This window comes from Gossypium hirsutum, chromosome D01 (assembly GCF_007990345.1).
Source record: "Gossypium hirsutum isolate 1008001.06 chromosome D01, Gossypium_hirsutum_v2.1, whole genome shotgun sequence".
NCBI classification, from domain to species: Eukaryota; Viridiplantae; Streptophyta; class Magnoliopsida; order Malvales; family Malvaceae; genus Gossypium; species Gossypium hirsutum.
The window spans coordinates 6,645,576-6,661,722 of record NC_053437.1 but is presented as its reverse complement, the minus strand read 5'-3'; the positions used below and the strand labels follow the sequence as shown (position 1 = coordinate 6,661,722).

The 16,147-nt window shown below is 32.3% G+C and overlaps 1 protein-coding gene across 1 annotated transcript; it reads right to left on the bottom strand.

The window, feature by feature from the left end:
- Nucleotides 1-10,647: 10,647 nt before the first annotated feature.
- On the bottom strand, nucleotides 10,648-13,242 carry LOC107917066 (protein CUP-SHAPED COTYLEDON 2). The gene is made up of 3 exons (XM_016846456.2): nucleotides 12,683-13,242; nucleotides 12,276-12,559; nucleotides 10,648-11,470 (listed from the first exon to the last, which is right to left on the bottom strand). The coding sequence occupies exons 1-3, from the start codon at nucleotides 12,861-12,863 to the stop codon at nucleotides 10,856-10,858; spliced, it is 1,080 nt and encodes a 359-aa protein (XP_016701945.2). The 5' UTR covers nucleotides 12,864-13,242; the 3' UTR covers nucleotides 10,648-10,855.
- Nucleotides 13,243-16,147: the final 2,905 nt, after the last annotated feature.

Here is a 16,147-nt window from a genome sequence, read left to right as displayed (position 1 = left end):
GGCGCCGTTTTGAAAATCATTAAAAATAAAAAAACTTTCAAAGCTTCAATTTTCTGCTGAAATATACAAAAAAGAGAGAAGTTTCTCTCATTTGAGTCACCAGAACTCCGACCCTTGGAGTTCTTCGGCCTCTGTCGCGCCGTTCACGCACCCGCCGTACTGCCATCGCCTCCGACAGCCGACGAAGCACTAGAGAGGCTTTCGAAGCCCCATCACAGGTGAGTTTCCCTCTTTTTTATTTTCATTTAAGAAATACAAATAAAAAATAAAAAGCAACAAAAAAAAGGAAAAAGGAAAGATTGAATTCGAAAAAAAAACCGGAAATCACCTTAAAGCTTGATTTTTTTATTGTTCTGTTGATATTTGTTCTTTTTTTTTGTTACAATCGTCGAGAAAAATAAAAAAGGAAAGTACCCCCTTTTTACATTTGTTTGATTCGGCTTTTATAGCCGTTTACATTCCGATTTTCTGCTGTTCTTTTGCTTTCGTTTCTGCCATCATCCCTGTTGCTCTTCCACTTTTGTCTTCTGTTTGCAGGTACATGGCAAGGTCAACTTGCCGTTTTGGTACAAATGAGGCTACCTGGGGCGGTGGGTGTGCTGACACCGCACATGGGGCAGCGGCGCAAAGAAACACTAGGGTTTCTTCTTTTACTGAAATTTGTTTAGGTTTTGGGCCTGTTGGGCCCTGGGTCTTTGGGTTTAGGTTGCTAGGCTTTTGTTTAGTACTTGGGCCCCGGGCAAAAATAGGCCCTTACACTTATCTTTTTTTCAGTTTTAAAAAAGCCAAAGATGCCACAAATTTCAAACTTTGAGTAAACAAATTTACCTAGTTCTCTGATCCTCCTTTTGGTTTCTCTAGATGCAGCGACAATAACTGTCATTGATCATGGGTTGTTACTAGGCTAAGAATTTGTTTTTTGGAACCAGACCCAATCTACCAATCAAATCAGTGAAAATTAAAGAGAAAAAATGTTTTATGGAATCTTCAACAATGGAAGCTTCAACAAACAATTTGGATTTTTAAAAGAATTAAACAGAAAAATACATGTTGATGACAGAGAGAGAACCACTGCTACTGGGTCTTCTTTTCTTGACTGTGGTTGCTAATTTTTTAGGGTTTCTTTAAAATACAAGTAAGGCCGATGGTCGACGAAGATGACGGACGGAGATGGTGAGGTGAGGTGACGAACGGAGATGAGGAGGCAGAGGATGTGGAAGAAAATTTGCTTAGAAAAGAAAGGAGAAAGGGAAAATGTCTTACGGATTAGAAATCAGTAAGACAATTTCCAAAATTTTGCTTTGGATTTTACCCGTGTTTGTAAAATGTTTTCCTATGGGAATTCATTTTACACAAAACAAACACCGGAAATTTCGGAAAATGTTTTCCGTAAAATATTTTACACCAAAAATACGGATCCTATACTTAAGAGTAATTGTGGCTGTTGAAGATGAATTGAATGGTGAAAATAAAAGTTACTTCGACTTTGAAGGGAGAATGGTGGGATAAATATTTCAAGGGAGATGTTTAAAGTCTTGAATTTTGATGGAAAAATGATTGGGTTTTCACACTGTAGTTGTCTTCTTGTAAGCATTATTGTCAAGAGTGGTATTGTGGTGAGATCAACAGTGAGGAGTGAGGGAAGGGAGCGGTGGTGGGGTTGGACACAACAGCGACAATAGTTAGAGGGGAAGAGAGAAAAAGGAGAAGAACAAACAAAATGAAAAAAAAAGAATTTTATTTTTATAGATGGCATTATCAATGACCTCGTGCTTATGTGGTTTGATTTACGATCATCCCAGGTTTATTGTTAAAATTAGACTGATGTTTTTTTTATCCCAACATAACATAAAAAAAAATGGATTATGACACAAGTGATGTTTTCTTTAAGGTATGATAGAAGAGATGATTAACAAAAACATTAAAATAAATCCCATAAATAATGGGATCAACCACAAAATAAAATTATTGCTTCCAAAATGATTATTCCATTTCAAGATAGATTATACTTGCTTACGAATAAATAATAAATAAATGTCAGCTCAAAACAATCATATTTCGATATTGCATCTGCCTAAAATTAGGAGTGAAGCTAAAATTGTTGATAGAGGGGTCGGGATATTTTTATAACTACTTCTAAAAAAATATTTTTAAATTCAGGATGATCTTAAATCTAAGAAAAACAAAATAAGTTAAATGCTCAATTTGAATTAGATATTATAATTTATAAGCTTATCTTTTACCTAATTAATATTTAGATACCGGTTATACTTAGATATTGCAATTATTAGACTTTACTTTTACCTAATTAATATTTAGATACTATTTTATATTAGTTTAACAAATTGAACTAAAAATGTTACTAAATTTATCATAAAAATTATAAATTCTATAAAATAAATCAAATTAAAAAACCTTTAAAAAATTTTAGGGGTAAACATAATTTTTTTAACACTAATTATTATATCAAAATAAAAAAATTTAAAACCTAAAGGAGCTTAAAGGAAATTTCACAAAAATTAGGGAGGCAGGGCCCCTGTTAGCCCCTAAATTCGCCTTTACCTAAAATGATTAATCAACAACTAATGACAGTAAAAGACAAGTAATCACACAATTACTTAAAAAAATATTAATAATAATATTTTTTTAACAAAAAAATAATATTTTTTATGAAAATATAAATGGTTGACTGATTAATAAAATAATTTTAGCTTTATCCGATAATGCATTTAGAATCAATAAGGAGAAAGGAAAGTGTCAGATTTTTTATAATTTTATAATTTTTTATATGTTTAATTATTTCATGTATATATATGAAGAGTTTATATATGATTTTTATAATTTTATAATAGTATTATTAATTTCAACTATTTTTTTCATTTATTGTATTTATTGTAATTTTTATTTTCATACATATATTTATAATTTATACGTTTTTCTAGGTTATATATAACTTTTTTTTTCTAAAATTTTATATATTTATTAATGTTAATATTCATTTGGTAAAGGAAAATACTTATTTTTCTAAAGAAAAAACGACACGTGATGCCATGTGGTTGACCACCAGTATTTTTTAAAGTATGTTAAAAAATTAACTGAAAAATATGATGGAGCATATTTTAAATATTAAATTAGAGAAAAAAAGTTATATACCAAAATAAAAAAATTTGAGTACATTTCAACTCTCAAATCGTAAATTAAGCCTTCTTGAAGCCTTCGCTTGGATGCTGATGTCGGGTTTCGTGAGACCAATGAGATCTAAGGGCTAGAAGTAGTGTGGGTGTATGATTGTGATATAGACACGTTGATGGACTAGGCTGATGGTTGGACCATAGATGCTGGGCTTCTACTTGGCAAGGTAGTGGTGTTGACTCACCAATTACGTGGTGAGACAAGGCAGGCAAGCAATCGTCTTTGACGAAATGAGACGATCATTTAATTTGTTGAGACAAGGCAGTTGTTTCTTACATCACACCCTTTTTCAAAAGCAAAGTACAATGAAGTTGGGGTTGAGGTACTTCTTTTTGTTTGAATTTCAGCATTTTGAGGAAAAAAGACAAGTTCATTTCAACAAGAAAATGATATCCAAGTAAATGGAATTCAAATTTGGAAATTTCTCTTTTGACTAAGCTGATAATGGCTTAATTTAGCTGTTAATACCATTAATGATGTTTAGTCATTAATTCCTCTTTTGTATCCAAAGCTGGTAAGTGAGTATGAAGACGGGATATCTGAGATTAATGGATCATAACAGCAGGTATGCTATGCCAAAACACAAACCTTCTCCTCTTGGCCACTTAAACAGACACTGCCTTTTAGCTATTAATACCATTAATCTACCAAATTATTCATTATTTCTTACTAAGTTTTTTTTCTTTCTTTTATTTTTTCAAATTATGTATTTTTTAATTAGGATAAAAATTATACATAAGGACAAGGAGTTGATCAGATTGATATTGACTTTAAGTGAGAAATATATTTTCTAAGTAGTTGATCAAGTTTACTTTAAGTACGACTGAACTTGTTGAAGGTTGTTATCCTATTGTATTTCAATTAGGATAAAAATTACACATAATCTATAAAGTAGGTTGCTATATGGCACAACAGAGTGTGCTTTTTATTGGTGTTTTTCCATGAAATTTTGAAAGTTGGTTATTGTGTATTCAAATACCTTTTACTTTGTCATTCATTGAAGAGTTAATCTTGATTGTATTGTGAGGTTTTGTGGAGAGTGATTATGACAATTTGGGTTCGACTTTGGACCTGCAATTATCCATCGTGAGAAGGTAGATTGGGATTAAGTCAATAGTTGTACCAAATGAATTAGTGAATAAAATCATTCTCTGAGCAATGTTACATATACATAGGATTAGTGAATCCAAACTGCACTAACAAAGTTCGTTTGCATGTTCTTTATTTGTTTCAATTTTTTATTACTCTACTCATTAGATTTGAGTCATATTCTCTAATCTAACAAAAGATAGAGCCAAATTGTTTGGAATAGTTGCAAACCAAGTAATCTCAATTGGTATGAAAGCTTGGCTTCAAACATACTTTAAAAGGGATCCTAACTATGGTTTGCAGTAATGCAATCCAAAAAGAAATGTCACTCTATCTCATGTCCATCTTTGGTAATTGAAGTGCAAGATTGAAGTAGGGACAATGATGTTCCTTTCAATAGTTTAGAGAAAGCTTACCCGTCAATGATGGATATTTGAAATCAATTGTGCCAATTAAATCAAGGCTTGGAGGATGAAAATGTTAGAATCAAAAGTGAACATTTAAATCTTGTGGAGACCATCAAAGAAAAAGATAATGTGATTATTGATCTTAATAAAACTAATACGATGCTTAACGGAATTATCAAAGAAAAGGATGAGAGGATTGCTAAAATGGATGCAACCTTAAAAAAATGAGCAAGAGTTAAATGATGCAAAAGGACGTTCTCAAAAAATATGAAAACCAAAGTGATGGTATCTCAATCGCTAGAAGATTCAAACCTAGTCGTCACGAACTTGGTAAGAAACCTATATTGCCGAACATATTATATCTCATTGTTACAAGTTGATGAATGATCAAAGATGGAGAAAGACAATGAACGCTCAATCTAATGTTGTAACAATTGATCAAATAGTACCTAGATAGCAACACATATAATAAGGAGAAAGGAAAATTTGTATGTCATTATTGTGGGATAGCTGGACACATTAGTCCTTATTGTTATAGAATGATGTGTGATTGGAAGAAATTCAAGACTATTGTAAAAATTGTTACAATAGTGAATGGAACAAGGAGATCACGAAAAAGGGTGATTTGAATGAGAAAAGATCAATTATGTTTTAGCTATAAAGACCAACAAGTCACTGATGCTTAAGTGAAACATAAGGCTGCAACTCATGAAAATTATATTGAAGGGATATCGAATATGAAACATACTCCATTTAAATTTCATGATAAAAATTATTTTTATTCCACGAAGAACCCTAATTGTTGAATATATAGCACATCATCCCCTTGAATAAAACTTGATGCAAACATACAAGAGGAGAATGAAGTAATGAGGAGCATAACAATGGAGTAAGTAATTATGCTATTGGTCTTTGGTTTCATTTTAAGATTTTTGCTTATACATTGGTTCAGTTATGGTTGATTTAAATTATCCTTGATTTGAGAAATTAAGGCTATATTTTTGGAGAGAAAAATCCTGATAAAACGATATATTTATTATTTTGAGGAGAGTAGCGGTGTTCAATTAGATTTTTGTCATCTATTTGGCTAGAGTTATTTGAGACAAGGATGAGATCGATGACAACAATGACTGTTTGGAAGATCAAACTGAAGCAAACATGACTCTGTTATAATAGAGATTGGAACAAACCATAATTGATATGGGGAGAAGATGGCAACAACCAATGTTTATGTTAATACAGCTGTTGATTGATGTTCTTGCTGGTTGGAAGTTGTGGTGAATTTATTTTGCTTGGTTTTGTTCTTAAACCTTATTACTTTGTTGGATGTTTATGCACTTTGCTGAAATGATTTAAAGAATATCATATGGTGAGGAGGAGCCTATTTGACACAATTGCCATAAAGGGGAAAAGATTGACAGCATTTATACTTTGTGAGCTGTTTGATGTTGCTGATTACTAAATTGATTGGTGGTGGTGCTTAGCCCCTTCTTAAGCAGGCCATGATTTGATGACTCAAGGTATAGGGAGTTCCTAAGCATGATACTTGGTAATGCACTTTCTTAGAGGGACTTATAATTTAGTTCCCTTATTTGTGTATTAATCATTTGCTTCATGGTTTTATCAAATGTTAAAAGAGGGAGATTGTTAGAAATTTTGACTGTTGCTTCTATTGTTTCATGTCCTGTTAGAACAACAATTAAAACAATGAGTTTAGAGTAGCCAAAGTATATAGGTTTTTGTTGACAATTTTGACTTGTATAAAGATAATATTGGTTATTTATATTAAGCAGTGAATGGAGGATGTGTCGAGCATATTTTTATGAACAATGAAACTAGATTTAAAAGAGTTTTAATTCTTTTTTTTATGTGGTGGCATGGTTGAAGGAATTAAAAGAGTTCAACTTTGACTATAATTCTATATTGCTTTCTTAAAGGATAAGAAGCTTATCGGATTGAGATCATTTTCAAGTGGGAAACTTATCTGCTAAGTAGTTGATCGCGTGTACTTTAAGTAGGATTGAACTTGTTAAAGGTTGTTGTCCTATCCTATTTCAAATTGGTTGTTATATCGCATAATAAAGTGTGTTTTTTATTGGTGTTTTATTAAGATTTTGAGAGCTGGTTATTGTGTATTCAAATACCTTCTACTTAGTCATTGTGATTGTATTGTAACGTTTTACGGGGAGTGATTGTGACAATTTGTGTTCGACTTTGATGGCTACAACTATCCATTGTGAGAGGATATGTTGAACTTAAGCCAATAATTATAAGATGAATTATTGAATAAAATTATTCTTTGAGTGAAATTCCACTGACTATTTCTGTCTTATTCTCTATTTCAACCAAACCAAATAATTTTATTTGCTATTTAAATCCTTAAAAGAAAACTAATTTACACCTCAAATCTTGTTCAAGTTTTTCTTATTTTCTTTCTTCCTCTTAACACATAATACTGATGGGGTGGGTTATATGGTCTCTAGGGGTTCATCAAATTTGGAGCTTGGCTATGTTAAAAACAATTTAAACATAAGGCTTGGAACAGTATTGATGATATTCTCAGGAAAAGAAGTAATGGTTTTGTGGTACAAAAGCATTGTACTGATATTACAAGACACAATCATTTTATTGGCAGTAAGCAAACATGATTAACCTGAATGGTCAAACCACAACCCCAATTCTTAGATAACGCCTGGCTGAAGTATTAAAAAGTTGTCTGAGTGTTATAACCCTCAAACATTTATTTAAACCACCAATATTTATTTACATCTATTTTAGCCCTACATTAGATTATTCTGATAATAATTAACCAAGGCTTGAATGATACTTTGTTGGAGATGTTTTAAATACATAAATCAAGAGTAAACTCAAAATTACCAAAATCTCAATATTCCCATTAAGCTAACTATATTATTTTCTAGGTTGCCTTAGAACTAGCTGGTTTCACTTACAAGAGTAAACTTTATTTGGTCCAAAAGCTTAAATATTAATTGTGGAGAAGAAACACTCACTGCGAAAGGAAATACTGCTGCATATTGAAGAACACTGATACGAAAAGACACTGCCAATCATGCAAAATAAAGTTACACTTATTACAAACATAATTAAATATGTAAAAGCATCAAAATTTAAAATAAAGCCAAGACCTTTGAGACAAACTACAAATGGACACTTAATAATTTAGAATATTTTGTAAAAACAATTTAAAACATCAATTCATTCCCTCTTAATATTTTCTAAGTCTAACACAATTAAACTTGTTTTATTTTTATTTTTAATATTCTCAAGAAGTTATTAATAAATTTGCATGTTGCTTCCCATCTTACATAAACATCCAAATCCCAGCTTTTAATGGCTTTGACATGCGTTTGCTTGTTTTGTTTTCTAACCCTAAACCCCAAAACAAAAACAAGAAAGAAAGGCAGGGTCAGAGCCAGCAGAAGTGGGCGTATAAAAAGCCTACTGAATATCAATCATCCCCAAAGTTTTAGCACAAAATTGGAACAAGGGCGTGCTTTGCTGTTGTGATGCAGATTAAGTCAGTGATGGTGGGGGGCCTCTTTTCAAACAACTGGCTTCCCAAAATTTACCTAAAGCGTTAGTGTTTTGATTGCAATACCAATCATTCCACCATTCACGTGCTCAATTCCAACCTTAATATAACCAAAGATGCTGCTCAGTCTCTCAATCATAACCAAAGATTTTCCCTTCATGCTTTGTTTTTTCCCACCTGTCAAAACACAAGCTTGCTTTAATGTTGTTGTTTCTGCATGAATTTGTACCATTTCTATTATGCATTCATATCTCTGAAAATCATGTTGAAGAGTTTTTTTCAGACAATCAAAGCTCACATCTTGCAATTTTTTGTCACTTCTGTTTAGGATTACATGTAGCTTCAGAATATATGTAATGCAATTTTCTTTTTCTCTCTTTATTACTTATTTGACGATAAAAGTTGGAGAGAACTACAAAATCGAAAAGTTGAGAGAAGATTTGCCAATTCAATAACTCTTTCTGAAATATCTTTTAATTATTAATATGCTCTTAAGCAGTCCTTAGTGTAAATACTTTTCAAATAATAGTTGAAGAGTCGAATCGTGGCTAATAGCATTGTTTTATTTGTAATTTATTTTATTGTTAATCTACCAGAATACATGCATAGATGTAGGAAATTGCATGCATGTATCACAATTCTTGGATGATAGGTTGTATCATGCAATTTAATAATAAATGAGAATGCATATATAAAGTTTGTCACTACTTTTTCATTCTTTGAAAGTATATACATAAGTTTAGATGCGAATTTATAATTTAAATTAATCTGTAACCATGCATCAATTAAAACACTTTTTTTTATATCATATATATTTTTATATGTCGTTTGATATGCGGAAGGATATTAAATTTAATATAAACAAATTGCGATTATTATTGACTGATGGATATATTATATGTGATATACAGACGAAAAATGAAGTTGACATCGAAAATGAGCCTTTGCTGATGAGGTGTAGGAAGGCAAATATACAGTGGGACCTGTAACTTTGTAATTTATAAAATTTTAAATTATTAATGGTAAACTCTATTTTGCTGCTCGTATTTTAAAAAGGGTTAATATTTAATTTCATCCTATTGATTTGCTTTAAGATGCAATCTCGCATCTCATCCTTGCAAATTTTACTTTTTGTCTTGGAGGGTTGCAGATTTCAACAAACATACTTAATGTTAATCTATTCCAATTTACTAATACACATGGCAATAAATTATTGGAGGAGGGTATATAGAGGTCACAAATAAGGGTATAGAATGCTTTGTAAATTAAAAAAAGATTATTATTAAAAATAAAATAAATAATTATTTTAAAGGATATTTACTTCTATCCTAACACTTTCTTCTAAATGAGTAATGCCAAATTTAGGGCAAAGCAAAAGTAGATTATTTGACTAATACAAGGGTTTATTAATATGAAAATGAAAAGAATAAATTAAATATTCTTAATTATCTTGTATTATTAATCAATACTAGAATTTTCACAACAAAGAAACAAACCACAAATTAAATTTATTTCATTAATTACCATAATAAAATATTTTGTCTTTAATAATGGAAAAATAACACACACACACAAAAAGAAATATTCATGTAGATGCAAATATGTATAATCTTACATTGTGAATGCACTAATATGACTAAGAAGTGAATAAAATAAATAATGGTGCAAAATGAGAAAAAGAAGAAGTTGGGACACCATTATTTTATGTACCTTTACTTTCCCCTTCCAATATCATATGTTGACATGAAAGGGTACAATGTTAACAGAAGTGCAATAAATATGTCCCTTCCACAAATAGGGCAATGGTCCTTTCTGAGTCTCCACTACCCTAAACTCACACCTCACAATCTTAGCTCCCATGTGATCAAACAAGCTCAATTTTGACAATTTGGAGAGAGCAGGAATCAAATTTTACTCTCTTCTTTTTAATCCTATTTTATAAGGAATATGAATCAATATGGACTCTTTTTTAATTAGGAATCATAAAGAAAATATTTTTATATAAAATTTTAAATTTATTTCACTATTTTTTTTACTTCTCATAAAAGGATCCATTTTCAAATTTTTTTCCTTGCTCTACTTTCCAGTACCCCACAAACTTAATTCAACGGCCCATTTATGAGCATTAGTTAGATAAAAGTCCTTTGCTTTTGAAAAATTTAATGTAAGAAGTAAAAAAAAAAAAAAAGGAAAACCTTTTAAAAGGTTATTTATGGGATTCTTTGTGTTTGATGAAATAGTAAGTCATTTTCTTAGAACCCAAAAAGAAACCAGAGATGAATCTTTTCCGGGAAAAGAAAATTAGATTTGGACGGGGAAAGGGGAAAAAAGAGGAAGGGGTAAATTGACTGTTGTGATCTCATAGTTGAAACATACTTCTTATCAGCCATGTATAAGTCACCATCATTTTAACCAGCAAAACTAAGATTAATTAATGGTAATCTTACAGACATGAAAGGGAAATCTTAGCTGACGTTAATCACTAATCACCCGTCCTTTTCTACGCCTACTCCTAATGACAACATAGTTGGATAATTTGAAGAAAAAGTTCTTTTCAAAAAGCCACACACACACATATTAATGGCTGAAAAATATTCCTCGAGTTGTAGTTTGATCAGTAAGTCCACATGCAATCGAACTCAGATTGACCAATGGATATCTTAGCACCAGCACCGGAACCGTTGTTACCTTCCTCGGATACAGCGCCGAAGTTCAATGGTGAACCACCGTGAAGTGGCGGTGCTGCTGCCATTGTCGGCTGAGAGAAAAAGAAAGGGAACTGCAAATTCTCCTGTAGAGACCTCAAGCTAGGGAATACTGAAACACCGGGATTTCGCGAATACCTTGAGATTGAATCAAAACTGTTGTTCATCATTTGGGGTGATTGTGGTGGCATTGCTAGGTCGAAACCCGGGTGGAAGAGATGTGGGGTGGTTGTGGAAGTGGCAGCAGCGGAGGCAGCTGCAGCAGCAATGGTGGAGAAACAGGACACGTGCTCAGATTGTGTATGGCTGTCGTAGGAGCAGCTGTCACGGTCGGTGAGGGAAACGGCAGTGGTGGTGGGATCAAGGAGAGGTGGAAGGGAGATGGAGGAAGGAGAGCTAGGTTCTTGATAAAGAGCAATGGAGGCACTCATACGGCCAGTCTTCCTTGCTCCGCCGCCATTGCTGCTGCTTGCACCATTGCCGGAACCACTCTTCTGAAAAACCCTGGATATAACCCATTCATCCTGCAATGATAAAAACTTGCATATTTTTAGCCAAATAAAGAAAAAACATTGCTTTTCCTACAAGTAATTTGGGGTTAATGCAACAGTGAAACCATTGGAAAGATAACAAAGATTAGTGAGATTCAGTTAATTGCCAGAAGTCCAAATGGTAAAAAACACCTTTTAAGAGATTATATTTACAGTAAGATCTTTGCATTTTCAGTGTTAAAAAACCTGAAAAACAAGGCTGAAAAGCTTAAAGAGTAAATGCATAAAAACAACAGTAACAGAACAATGCTTTGAACACAGATTATTGAGTTTCAGTTCACTGAACAAGTAAGAATCATTGCTTTAAACAGGCTATAAATATACTAATTGTAAAAAAAGAAAATAACCCTTAGCTTTTCATCAGCAATAAAACTAGAAATATGAATTTGGTTATTTCATTGGAATGAGTGCAAAGGAAAAAAAATTTAATTCTTTTATAGAACAATGATGCAGAAAAATTGTGGGTATTTAAATCCCAATGAAGACAAAGGTTTTTATATTTGACTGCAAGGCAGTGTGCAAATGGTGTTTAGATTTCCCAACATACCTTTTCCAGCTCCTTAAATGAAACAACAGCATACGGTAACATAATAAATGTAGTAAAGTACTGTGTTATACGCATACACCATTGCTTGAGAGCAAATTTCAGCTCTCAGGAAGCAAAGATGAAGCAAAAACAGTACGGACACAGTACCAGAAGAACCAAAGATCGACCATGAAACAAGAAAGTAAAACACAGCATAAAGAAGCAATTAAGTGAGAGAGAGAGGGGGGAGACCTTTGAGCTTCTGGAGAGATAATGGTAAGCAAATTTTCCTTCGAGGCGATATTCATGCATGACCCAGTTGCTTTTTTCTCCTTTAGGAGCTCTACCTCTATAAAAAACAAGGGTTTTCTTCATCCCAACAAGTGCACTCGTCTTTGAGCTGTAAATCTCCCTATCTTTCCCAGTAGCTTTCCAATAACCAGCTTCAGTAGCTCGGTTAGTTCTCAACCCAGTTGGGTATTTCCTATCTCTTAAACTAAAAAAATACCACTCTTTCTCTCCCATCTTTGCTTTCTCTGCCATATTCCATGTCCAATGCATAAAAGAAAGAAAAGAGAGTTATAAACAGTATGATTACATTAACGAATTTTGTGTAAAAAATGAAAAGGTAGTCCAGAGAAGTGTTAATGATTACATACCAGGAAGTTCCCAAGGCTCACACTTGTTAAGGTCAACTTCAGCTATAGCTCTACCAGTAAAGCTACTATCAAGAACTTTCTTCAACAGGTAGTAAGTAATAAGCTCTTCATCAGTAGGATGGAAACGAAAACCAGGAGGCAAATGTGTATCACCATTGTCAAAATGATGGTAACTGTCCATTTTCAAAACCCTTAAAAACCTGGAACCAAAAACAACTAAGAACCCTAAACTTCAACACCAAAGCTAAAACATCATGAAATGAACAAAGGGAACAAAGGGTTTTGAAGCTGCTGAGGAATGGGAAGAAAAGGAAGGAAGGAGGGGTTGTTATATGGGGTGTCACAATGGGGGTGAGGGGGAAAAAAGGGATTTGATGAATCGAGTGACAGAGGAAAGAGAGGCAACAGAAAATATTAATAATATTAGAAGATTAGGGGGTGGGGGATAATTTGAAGCTGAGAAAATCTGTGTTGTTTCTCTGCAGTGTCCTGTTGCGAAATCTTTCTCTTTTCTTTCTAAGGAGAGAGATAGGGAGAGGGGGTATGGATTATGATGAGAGGGATTGAGAGAGGGGGTGATGTATGGGGGGATTAGAGTATGCGTGCGTGCGTGAGAAAGTGTGCAGGTATTCCCTGTCCTGTCAGTGTAAGAAAAAATGAAAGGAGAAAGTAAAATTTCTTTTTCTTTTCTTTTTTTTTTTTGAGAGACAAGAAAAGAAAAGGGTGATAGATTGATTTTGAGAAAGTAATATTATTTATATATTATTTATATAATGTAAAAATGTAATGAATCGATAAAGCTGTTTCATATCTCTTCTTGTCAGAACAGTACAAAAATTAAAAATTATACACACATTGTCATTACACGCCACCCTTCCCTTCCTCTTTTTCTTCTACTAATAAAAACTAAAATCCTTTCTTCATTTTACTAACTACGAAGTTAGATAATTGATGGGAAAATTACATCCAATGTCCTAAATGTATACCTTATTTATTTAATTTCAAAAAGTAACATTAAATTATATTTGAAAATAGCTAACAATTGTTTTATGACTATTAATTAACTCCTCAATTACATTTCAAATCTTTTAACTATTAATAAGTTTATAGTTTGATCACTTAATTTAAAAAAAAATTATAACTTTATCACTAAACTATTCAAAACTATTAGGGTTTTGGAGACATCATTTACAATTGCATTCCAGTAATCTCTCCACTATTATGAAATACATCGAACTAGAGCTTTCTCCCTTCTCTTTCAACTTTATGATTTACTTGTTCTTACAATTGTCTAAAACCTTATCGGTTCAAACTCGAAACCTATTGAAATTGAGTGATCAAATTGTAAATTTACATATCTCCACATCTAACATCATTTAGCAACTCAACAAGCTTGTGACCAACTTGAAACTTTCAAATAGTTTTGTGATCAATTTGTAAGTTTTTGGAATTGAGTGACCATACCATAAACTAACTAATCGTTGAATGACCTTAGGTGAAGTTTATCCATAAACAATATATAACACTCTGTTATGTATTACTCACAAATAAGGAAGCAATTTGACATTGTTAAGGAGAAACCTATTGATAATATAAACACTTTGAGCTTTTCAACCAAGCTCTCGAAGATTGCTTTAGTTTGCATAATTCTTTACCTAACTTGGACACAAGTTTTTAACTTTGACTATGTTGTTAATATTGGAAAAATCTCGGTTTGAAAATGGTTTTATTGCATAGCGAAAATTTAAATTTTAAAAATAGACCAGCTTTGTGATATTTATAGCAATAAACCTTAACCGAATTCGTACATATGTTTTCGGCTTAGCGGACGTTCATTGTTCTCAATTTTCAACCAAATGATCTTCTTTGCTATTCTCGTACCACAAACCGCTTTGAGTGTGAGCCTGAACCAGTTGAATCGAAACACAAAACTAGAAAAAGTTTTCTCTCTTTTTTGGGTTCTTAATAGAAACCGGTAGAATTTTTATTTTAGAAAAATATATGTAATAGTTGATAATAAATTCTCTCTATTTTTCAGCATAATAACAATCTCTCAAAAGTTGTTTTAATAGCTCTATCAGTGCCATTTATTTATTGGAAGAGAAAGTAAAACACTTGTTGAGTTGCAGTGGTTTATTTAAAATAGAAAAACAACATTCTACTTAGAATAAGACTAGGGTGGACGGCACACCCTAGATTCCTACTAGGGTTGCCACCCCCCTTTCATGTCCATAAGGGTTTTTGGGCCACTCTCACATCAGGTCTAATTACAAGTATTTCTTAGACTTTTTTGACCCAATACCTTGTAATATGATTCAACTTGATTCAGTTTTTCTATTTCCCAAAATAATATTTAACATTTATATATAAAACAATTCTCTCATCCCTATTTACCCCTAGTAAAATTTTGATGATTTTGTCCTTGGTAAAATTTTGAGAAAATATGTTCAATATTTCACAACTCAACATGTTTATTATGATTGAATGATTTATTTTCATTTTTGAGCCTCAAAACAGCCCAAAAGCATAAACTCATTCTTCCGATCATGTTTTAAGTAATTAATATAAGATTCCAAATGGATCATTTCCATTTTCATTTCTATTTCCATTTTTGAAAACCTACATTCATTTTCAAATGATTCCATTTATCCATTTTAAATGAGGAGAATGGTCTACTATTTATAGGATTTTCTGAAGAGGCAAAATGATAAATACACAATAACAGAAAATATATTTTTGATTTTTCTACAACTGAAAATATTCTAAAAATAATTAAAAACAAAGAAAAATAATTAAATTTTATCCAAAAAAGAACACACGCGATACGTGTTGTAGACACGTGTTAACACGAATACAGACACGAATTATGTTGGGCGGCAACGACGCATGTGTGTTGGGCCTTTACCCCCAATTACTTAATGAAGGTAAGAGACAAGGCTATATTTAAACCCTCTTAGACGCCTTTTCTTAACTAATGTGAGATTACCCATTTTGCATTACCAACATTCCCCCACTAATGCAAAAGATTTGGAATTTTTTTGTAAATATGAGAAGAGGTAAAACGTGAGAAGAACAATAGCAAAATTAGCAACTTAAGCACTAATATCTTGTGGATTTCAGCTAGTACGTAGTGAAATAAGTGATTATTCTCTTTAACAAGTGAATGAATCTTAAACTTGTTAAGATAAGGGTTAACTCATGACATACGACTAATCTCAGATTCAATTGATGTTCCATGATAAATCAAAAAAATTTAGCCAATAAACCTTAGGACGTTGGTAAGTGCTCTAGAAAAAATTCGCAATGTCTTTCATAGAAGATATCTAGTTCTTCACGCTTACGTAAGTGATTTCATCAAGTCTATCTCAGTATAGACTACCCGCATCATGACTATGAAATCATTAAGAGCATTTATTAAGCTCATCCTCTCAAATTTAAATTGGGTGAATTCATCAAGCCCGTCTC